The following is a 9,879-nucleotide window of genomic DNA, read 5'->3' on the forward strand; positions in this document are numbered from 1 at the left end:
TTGTCCGCCCTTTTCTTATTTTCTTCAGACACGGACGACCGACTAGCGAGCCCTCGTGTGTGAACGCGCCGCGCTAGCAGGTTTGGAGTGTGTGTCCAGGCTCCAGGGTCGTCGGCTCGCATTAATAGACCGGAGACGAGTGATTGGGCTATCTTAAAAATCGCGAAGGCACGCGTCCAGAAAGGATCGGGTGCACCCGGCCCTTGGGGTGCTAAGGAATTCGATGTTTTCCATTTCTTTCTCTTGGTTTTTCTTTTGGGACTTTTCGTCGTACCTGTGTGGTGGTACGTTTGATACGGTAGCGTTTGCTAGCTACTAGTACGTCGTTGTAACCATGGTGGACTGAGAGACTGAAACTCCGAGCAGTGGAAGGATTCCGTTCCTCGGAACATTGGACAAAGAGGACCACAGATGATAGGGGTACGTGGAGAGCAGCTGCCGAGCAGGATCCATGGTGCATTGGTGGAACATGTGTAGGAGCGAGATGCGCTCAGGCTCAGAGCACCCCGAGCAGACGCGAGCCGAATTGCCGACGCGAGGGGCGCGTCAGGGGTGACGCGCGCGGCTCAGCGGTCGGGGATCGGAATCTCGGCGTATCGCCCAAGCTAGCATCGCCGTCGCCATCGGATCCCGCGCGCGGCAGCGCACTTGGTGCCACCGCTGGCTCCCACACCGCCACACGCTCCGGCGCGGTCGCTCTCGCCGCGTCGGCGTCGGGACGATAAGCCATCCATGCCGGCATTCAGCGTGCCTGCCACGGGGGTCCGGCCCTACCCCGGCGAGCCAAATCAGCAAGCACTCTGCTCTCCCACCTGGGCTGCCGGGCGACGTCGCCTCACCACCATCTCCCTCTCCCTTGCCGCGATAATATCTTCCCGCCCCGCTGCCGGGGACGCAGCTTCACCTCACCTCCCAACCGCCCGCGTGCGTGACGCTGACCGCTCCGGGATCCAAGCCGACCACCGCCACCCGACAAAACCAGCTTCCTCCCCGCCCCCGCAACTATCCACCCTCTCCTCTGCCAGCAGCTATCCAATCCATTCGCCGCAGCAGCGGCGGCGCCGCCGGCGGCTGGTCGATCGATGAAGGTGCTCTGCTCCGCGTGCGAGGCGGCCGAGGCGCGCGTGCTCTGCTGCGCCGACGAGGCCGCCCTCTGCGCGCGCTGCGACCGCGACGTGCACGCCGCCAACCGCCTCGCCGGCAAGCACCGCCGCCTCCCGCTCCACCCGCCCGCCGCCGCCTCCGCGCCCACCTGCGACATCTGCCAGGTATGTACCGTATGTTCTAGCACCTTCCTCACAATCTCTGTGGGGGAAAAAAGGAAGATATTTTTTTCCTTCTTTCGCGCCACGGGCAACGGCCTGAGTGACGCCACGCTCTGCTCTCCCGCCAGGAGTCCCACGCCTACTTCTTCTGCGTCGAGGACCGCGCGCTGCTCTGCCGGAGCTGCGACGTAGTCGTGCACACGGCCAACGCCTTCGTCTCCGGGCACCGCAGGTTCCTCCTCACCGGCGTCCAGGTCGGCCTGCAGCCCGACGCCCAGGACCCGGAGCAGCCGCATCCCCCGACCTCCGCCGCCTCCGCAGCACCAGCACCAGCAGCTCCCCTCCCAACGCCCCTGCCGCCGCCCGCCAAGAAGGCGCGCACCAGCCCGGCACCGCTCTACAGCGACGACGACATCGACTGGGCGGTGGCCGGCGGTCCGGACGTCGGCATCGCCGGGAACCTGCCGGACTGGCCGCTCGTCGACGAGCAGTTCAGCGCTCCGGTGCCGAGACCCGCGGCGGAGGCGCACGTGACCAGAACCCCGTCCAAGCGGAGCCCCCGGCGGCCACTCGCGGCGGCGTTCACCGTCCAGGGCGGCCTTGCAGGGGGCATGCCGGACTGGCCGCTGGACGAGTTCTTCGGCTTCTCGGAGTTCAACACCGGCCTCGGCTTCACCGAAAATGGAACGTCCAAGGTCAGTACTGATTTTTTTTTTCAGCATGTGACCACTGAATGGGCCTCCCAATTTCTCAAATTTTATCTGCAGAGTTTTCTTGGCACGCATTTTCCGTTGGAAATTTGAGTTCCTGTTAAATGTCAAGCCTCTACTCCAGAGTTTATTTATCTTGTTGCTCATGTAAAGATTCCCTGAATTTTTTTGGCAACAGGTTGCCTCTGAATATATATGTTTCTGAATTTTCTCCTGAACACAAAGCTGACAGTGCTCCATGCATCCATTTTCAGGCTGACAGCGGGAAGCTCGGGAGCACCGACGGGTCGCCGGCGGGCCGGTCGTCGTCGGACACGGCGCAGGACTTCTTCGGGCAGGTGCCGGAGTTCCACCACTGGTCCGTGCCGGAGCTCCCCTCCCCGCCCACGGCCTCGGGCCTCCACTGGCAGGGCGGCCCGCGCCACGGCGCCGCCGCCGCCGACACCGCCGCGGTGTCCGTGCCGGACATCTCCGCGCCGGAGGAGATGTTGACGTGACAAGATAGGGAAAGAGAGGCGTCTCCTTCAGTACTGGAGTGGTGTACTGGGGTGTGTAGGCTTGCAAGAAACAAAAGATTTGCTGGCGTGTACTTCCATGGTGAGGAGTCAGTAGCTCGTAGGACAAGATCGAGAGTGAGGGTTGCTTGGAGAAGATCAGATGAAGCAGACAGAGATAGCACTTGTAGTTGCTAGTCGATGAACCTGATTAACTAGGAGATTTCTGTGTGACTATGTACGTTGGTTTTGTTATCTCGAGGTGTCAGAAAAAAAAGAGTAAAGATGAAGAATAAAAAGGTGAATCTGCTGGGCTGTCACGAGGGTAATCATGATAAAGCTCCAAATGACAGACACCGTGCATCTGTTAATTGTCACACTAATTTGTTGATTGACTGCATGCCAAACCACTCCGCCGCACAAGCGGGGTAAGGTAGATTACACATAAAAATCGTGATGGAGAAAGGAGACGAAACAAGCACACAAAATGGACTAGGCCCAGGACAGAAAAAACAACACGGGCCTCCGAAAACAAGTGCTATATAGGCCACAGGAAGTGAAAAGGCCTAAACGAGTGCCCAGAAAGCGCGAAACATCAAAGGGGTGGTAGGGGAAAAAAATAGGATCGGCCACTGTGGGGGAAAAGAATGATCAAATGGGCACTAAAAAGCACAAAATTAGCGAAAGGTGGGTTTGGCTTTGCTTTGTGGACGGGTTTTGTCTTCACTTGAATAATAATAGTGCATGTTCGACGGTTCCCTTTTTCTGAAATTTCTTTCGGAACTTCTTCAAACTATGAGATTCCGGAAGCTCAACCTTTTCAAGCGACCAAGAGGCTCGTCAAACACCATATTAATTGCGGTGTGGCACTTTCCATGGTTGGATAATAGCATCCAGCCTTTCCGTGCATCATCATTGTCGATAGACACACTAAATTGTTTTTCTCTCAAGTTTTCTCCTCGGGTGATTAGGTATGAATATATAGCAAACATAGTCAAATACGGTTAACTACTAACTTCACCTTCCATTGCAACATGAATCCTGTTTTGGCTTGAGGCCGCATAGGCGAGACATAGGTCGTTGTCCTCATGTAGGCCCAGAACCTTCCAAGTATACACTTGGCGTGGAGCATGCTTCTGCAAGTTTTAGCAAGATGGCGATTCTTGCAGCTTGCCACTTCAGTTTGTTGAGGAGTGTTGGGGCAAGTCAATTGCCTTCTTATCTTGTGCTCTTTAAGATCAATAGTGAGCTCTAATATATTATATATACTCTTTCTTAGCGTCAGTTGGAAGCACGGAATTTTTATGTTGATCTCACCTTCTATCTTTTCCTTGACCTCTTTGAACTTTGTGAAAGCCTCAAGCTTCTCTTCCATAAACTAAACCCAAACATACCTAATAAAGTGGTTAGTAAAAATAATTATTCACATAGCTCATCCCTCCTATAGAAATTTTCTTGACTGGACAAAAACATCAGTGTGTATGAGCTCTAATGCCATCTTGGATCGATGTTCTGACTCCTTGTACCATAGTTGATGCGGCTTGTTATATTGACAGCCAGCACGATCACGTTTATCGAATGCCCACGTGAGGAAGCCCCTTCAACAGTTGCTCTTGCATCATCTCCTTTAGTCTACTATCTTTAACATGTCGAAGGTGCACGTGCTATGGACCACAATTCTTATTCCTTCGAATTTTGCCCACATAAACATACTTGGCAGAGAGGACATATATCAATTAATGTCTCCTTCTTTCTATAACAGGTGTGCCAATCACTTATAATTTTCTAAAAATTGTTAGATGTATATGTACTGTTGGTGATTTGCCTTTTCTATTAGGGGTTTTCTGTATATTTTTCCCTTCTTGTACCTGTATATATATGGGCCTAGAGCCCCTGTTATGAATACAAGTGCTATTCCTTACATGGTAACAGAGCCGAACTAGGGTTAGGTTTCTTCCCAATCTGCCCTAGGGTTCCTTTTTTCTCCGCACGTTGCACTTGCGTGCTATTCTCCTACGTCAGCTCCGGCCGCTGCCCGTCTGGCTCTCCACCCGCCGGACTCGTCATCGTCAGCCTCGCCGCCTGCTTTGCCCCTGACTTCGCCGCCCGCGCCACCCCGGCGCCCCGCCGGCCTCGCCGCCCGCCGCCCGTGCCGTCCCGCTGCCAGTGCCGCCCCGCCGCCCGCATCGCCCCCGCCGGATTCGCCGCCTCTTTGGCGCCTCGTGGCCACCCCGCTCGTCCGCCTGTGCTGTGCGGTGCACGTGACAGGATAAGACTCCTGTGAAGGAGTTAGGTCCCGTAAAAAAAAAACTGCGCCGCTACTTTGTGTTGTGCACGTGCGTTTCTGAAAGGAAAAAAAAACACACGCTTGCGCCGCTTTTCTTCTGCTCTCTCACCATCGCCCGCCACTGTTTTACTTGCGCTCTCGCCGTCGCCATGGCTCCTTTGGCTCCTTCGTTTGGTGGTGTCCCAGTGTTACGTTGCCCAGTACTATTCAATGGCTACAACTATCGCGATTGGGTTCCTCATCTACGGATTCATATGCATGGTCTTCGTCTTTGGGAGTTTCTTACTGGCGAGTTGCCTTGTCCACCTCATCCTACTGCTCTTACATACCCGGTGCTTCCTGCGAAGCCAGTGATTCTAGAGAAGGCTACGGCTGAAGAGATGGATCGGTTGCTTGCTACTCATGATGCAGATGTGGCGAAGCTCCTTGCTGATTATGATGATGGTCTTGCGTCCTATGAGTCTCAGTTTACTGCATACCGGACATGGGTTGATGAGGATGCTCGAGCTGCTTCTATTCTTGTTGCTAGCATTGAGGATAGGGTTTCGGCTGATATTGTTGAGCTTGATTTTGCACATCAGATGTGGGCTTTTCTTCGCACACGTTATGAGCCCACTGGTTAGTCTACTTTTCTTGCAGCCATTCGTTAGGAGCAACTCGTTCGACAGGGTGATGGTACCATTGATGATTTCTATGGTCAGATTTCTACTATTTGCCGCCAGCTCGACACTCTTAGTCCTTCGTTGTCTCCTAGCACCTGCTAGTCCTGCCTGGGTCAGCAGCAGGCTCTTGAGCTTCGTCGCACCTATGATTTCTTGACACGTCTTCGGGATGAGTTTGAGCCACTTCGTGCACAATTGCTTGCTCGACATCCCTGTGTCTCCCTGATGGAGGCTCTTGCTGCTGTTCGTAATGAGGAGACTCGCCTTCTTGCTGCTGGATTGATGCGATATTCTTCCGTTTTGGCTGCCAGCTCCTCTACTCATCCTGCGGTGACTTCTTCTGAGAGTCGAGGGGGTGGTCTTAAATGTGATTGGTGTGGCAAGGATAATCATGTGGAGGAATTTTTTTTACAGGAAGAAGAAGGCTTAGTCTCGTGAGGGTCAGTCTCGTCGCTGTGGACGTTCTTCATAGGGTCCTAGTGCTCCTGATGGTTCTGCTCGTTCTTCGCTGGGTGCTAGTGCTACTGGTGGTTCTAGTTCTGGAAGTCCTCAGAGGAGTTCTGCTAGTTTTGAGACACAGGAGATCATCAGGTTGCTCAGTCGCCTTGTTACCTCTACGTCACCAGGCGCTGCAGGTTCTGTGACTCAGCCCTCTGCACCTATAGGTTCTGCTGCTGCTCAGTCTTCCGCTTTGGGATCACCTTCCACGTCTACTCCAGGTATTTGTCCATGGATTCTTGATTCTAGTGCTTCGTTTCATATGACTCCTGATTGCACCTGTCTTTCTTCCATACGGTCTCCACCTGGTTCTCCTACTATTCATACAACCGATGGTTCTTCTCTTCCTGTTGTCGGACATGGATGTAACAACTCTACCTAAATTAAGTGCTTTAAATATAAACCAGTGGCTAATCACTAAGTTAAAGAAGTAAAATGACCATTTTAACCCTAAGAAGCTCATTTTGGAGTTTGAAACAAAACTTGGAATTTTATATGCAAACTTAAAATTCTGCCCAAATAAGAGTTGTAAAACTTTTAATTTCAAACAACTTTTGTTAAAGGAACTTTGACTAATTCGGGGTGGGAGGAAGTCAAAAACAGCAATCAAAACCGGAGTACTGAAGAACCCTATAAACTTCCTAAGTCCTGGAACTCAAGTTTTCCTCCAACTTTGCAAGCCTTAATCTCACAATTTCATATCTAAACTCAAGTCAGGCTCTTAATAAAAGTTGTAGTACCTAGAGTGTGTTCCAACTTTGTTACACTGACCCAGGTCCAAATCGGGCCAGAACCTGTTCAAAATCTTGGTCAAAGTGAGGTAAAACAGTCAACTCACCCCCGGAGCCCCACAACGCGCTGTCTGAAAAACTGCGCAGAGTGCACCTCTTGGCGAGGGCGTTCCTCCAAATTTCTAAACTAAACTCAAGAAATACCCTAAATAAAAGTTGAAGTCCTTAGTTTGGAGAGCAACTCCTTCAATAACACTTTGGTCTAATTCAACATGGAAGCTTCCCTAAAATCGACTCAAAGATAGCTAAGTTCATGAAATTCCACCCCTTCGGCCAAAAGTGGCTGAGTTTGGATTTCCAGATTTTTAGCAAACTTTGGCACGAGATATCTCCAAATCCTTTCACAATCTAAACCGGTGCCTTAAACCAAGTTTGAACTACATCCAGAGTTGAACAAGTTTGTTTAAAAGAGTTTTGGAAGTTGTGTTACAAAATCTGGAGATAGGATCTCCCAAAGCTGGTTGGGCTTGCTGCCCGAAGGGGGCCTCGACGCCCGCGCGCCAGAGCATGTTCGCTCGCGCGCCGCGTGGCCACTGGCCACAAGCAGTTCGCCGGCGCCCTATCACCGGCGAGACAACGACAGGGCGAGGGCCACGGCGCGCAACCCGCGCCCGCGACAGGACGGGGCGAACGCCGGGCTGGCCAATTGCCAGCCGCGCGCGTGTCCTTTTCCCCCTGCCGCGGCTCTGCTCTGCCAACCGCGCTCCGCCCGTCTGCTGGAGAAGCCGCCACGCCGACGACATCCCGCGCCTCCGCCCGCTCACCCAACCCCCATGGTAGCCCTCCGCTTCGCCTGCCCGACAAACCGGAAGCCTCAGACACGCATCGCCCGAGGCCAATCACTGCCGGAGACCACTCGGAGCTCCGCCTCTTCTGCCCAATGGCGCCGCTGGCCAATGGCTGCCTCGCCCGTGCACCCGCCGCTCCCGGCCTTATCCTTCCTCCACTGGAGCCTCGCCTCGACCCTCCACTCCACCGCTGCCCTATAAAGGGGTCCCCCTCATCGGCACCGCCACCCTTTGCCACCGCCCACAATCGCGCCACCGTTTCCTCCTCTGCGCCGCCGCTAAGCTTCCGTGGAGCTCACCCCTCTGCGCCGCCCCGCACTTTAGCGACTTCGCCGCCTGCTTCGCTACCCCTCCGCGCACGTCTCCGAGCAGCCCGTGGCCTCCCGCCGCCGCTGGTGCGCCGGAACACCGCCTGCACCGCCACCAGCCAAGCTCTGTCGCCGCCACCGCGTTCCGATCTCCGCCGGCCATCTCCATCGCCCCAACCATGCCAAACCGAGCTCAGGTGAGCCCCCGCACCCCTTCGGCCACTTGTTGCCCCATCCCCGCCGGTGAACCGTCGGGGATTTCCTCGCCGCCGCCGCGCGCGCCCCGAGGACTACATTGCATCATCCCCGTTCTTTCCAGGGGCCTAGGCGCAAAACTTAGGGACCCCTGCGTAGTTAAACCATAAACCCAGGGGCTAGCTTGCAAGTTTGCCATGGCTTTTCTTTTAAATAATAGGCAGAAATATGGTTGAACTTTGTAAATACCCAGTGAATCGTAGAAAAATCATAAAAATGCCAAACCACTTTTGTTAGGATCCTTGCTCTGCCTAGTTCCTAAGAAAATTAAGTTTGCACATGTTACTGTTGTAAATAATATCCTATGCTTTTAATCATGTTGTAGGCCTTTTAAATCCTAAGAAATAGCAGAAAAGTGAGAAAAATATGAGACCAATTCTGTGATGCTTGTTCCTAGGTGTAGAAGCTCAGAGAAATGGTTAGGGCTCTGGTCTAGCACTTTAAGTCACTATTTTGATTTAAATTGGGAATCTAAATATAAATCTTCCTTTTGCATAAGTTTTGATCCAGAGCTCAGAAAAATGTGAAACTAGTTGGGTTAATTTTGTTTTGCTGAGAAGTTTGTAGGAAAAATATAAATTGTTGTGCAAATCAGAAAGAAAAACACCTTCCTTGCTAAGCATGTTTAAGTAAAAAAGGAAATAGAGTAAACAGTTAACCTTCTTCAAAAATTATGAAAAATTCACCAAATCTCCTGTAACATACCCTTAACACATTGGTTAAGTTTCACCCTCTGTTGCATAGTAACTTTGAAGATAGAAAAAGTTAAGCTCATTTCACCTTTAATAATAAAATGCATGTAACTTCTTTTTAAGTCATCCTTTGGCCCCCAAACTTTTACAGTAACCTAGTGATGGCTTAAGTGAGGTGCTGTAATTTTATCAATGCCTTTAACTACTATTTGGATATGAAGTCATTTCGGTTAATTAATCAACCTAAAGGAACAAAAGGAAAGCACAAATTCTAATACGATAAATAAGTGGAAATTGAAAGAGGTACATAAAAACATTCAGAAGTAAGTAATTATTCTAATGCACCCAAACCACCCAACACGACCTGTCACTCTCTTTATGCAACTCTAAGTGCAAGAAAACTATATATGTACACAATTGCCTTTCAACTCGAACTCAAGTTTAAAACAACCACTTTCGTTTGAAGTTAAAAGAAAGTAAACCTCGCCAAAGTGTTTGTGGTTGTTGCGACTCTTTGTCTTAAGCCATGCCTTGTGTCGTTGAATAAACGCGTGAGTCCAACTAAACGTTTGCATGTGCATCATGTGCATGTCGTATAGAAGCAAATCTCGCCGACGGAACCTACGAGCTCCACCCGGCACCGGAGGAAGACCCTGCTGCGGAGCTTCACCACTTGGAAGGCGAGCCCGAACCGGAGCAAGATCCCGAGGACCCGCTAACATTTCTTGAAGGCAAGCCCTGGTGCATGAATTCCCTGTTTTACTTTTATGCCAATTACAATGCGTATGATTGTGCATTTACGTTTGTAGGAGTTGATTGAAACCATAGATGCATGAACTTAGTAACTTGATCTGAATACTAGTTGCTAAGGTCGAGCAGTTGCAATGCTTAATAGGTCTCGGTAAAAATCGAGTGATTTCCTATCACTCGCGAGTTATAGGAGTTGAATATTTTTTTTATGTTGCAACTATAAGGACGACGGACGGGGTTGGGCTTATGTTCGATACTTGGTGGTTTCCCCGTCTGTGTATATGAAATTGGACTAAGGTCGAAACGTGTCGGCGTTCGTGATCAAGTGTTTGAAAGTACTAATCTCATACCTAGTATGGGATGGGGAAGCCTAGTACCT

At 51.4% G+C, this 9,879-nt stretch overlaps 1 protein-coding gene across 1 annotated transcript; it reads left to right on the plus strand.

Moving 5' to 3' along the window:
• Positions 1-812: 812 nt before the first annotated feature.
• LOC101784342 (B-box zinc finger protein 22) lies at positions 813-2,846 on the plus strand. Its single transcript, XM_004968504.4, has 3 exons — positions 813-1,268; positions 1,394-1,960; positions 2,230-2,846. Exons 1-3 carry the CDS (start codon positions 1,083-1,085, stop codon positions 2,470-2,472), a joined length of 996 nt encoding a protein of 331 aa, XP_004968561.1. The 5' UTR covers positions 813-1,082; the 3' UTR covers positions 2,473-2,846.
• The last annotated feature ends 7,033 nt before the right edge of the window (positions 2,847-9,879 follow it).

This window comes from Setaria italica, chromosome V (assembly GCF_000263155.2).
Source record: "Setaria italica strain Yugu1 chromosome V, Setaria_italica_v2.0, whole genome shotgun sequence".
NCBI classification, from domain to species: Eukaryota; Viridiplantae; Streptophyta; class Magnoliopsida; order Poales; family Poaceae; genus Setaria; species Setaria italica.

Excerpts from the sequence above, each read along its gene's own strand:
- LOC101784342 (XM_004968504.4), top strand. The coding sequence starts at position 1,083 with ATGAAGGTGCTCTGCTCCGCGTGCGAGGCGGCCGAGGCGCGCGTGCTC. Across the intron at positions 1,269-1,393 it reads CCACCTGCGACATCTGCCAG|GAGTCCCACGCCTACTTCTT; the intron begins GTATGTACCGTA and ends CTCTCCCGCCAG. Across the intron at positions 1,961-2,229 it reads CCGAAAATGGAACGTCCAAG|GCTGACAGCGGGAAGCTCGG; the intron begins GTCAGTACTGAT and ends ATCCATTTTCAG.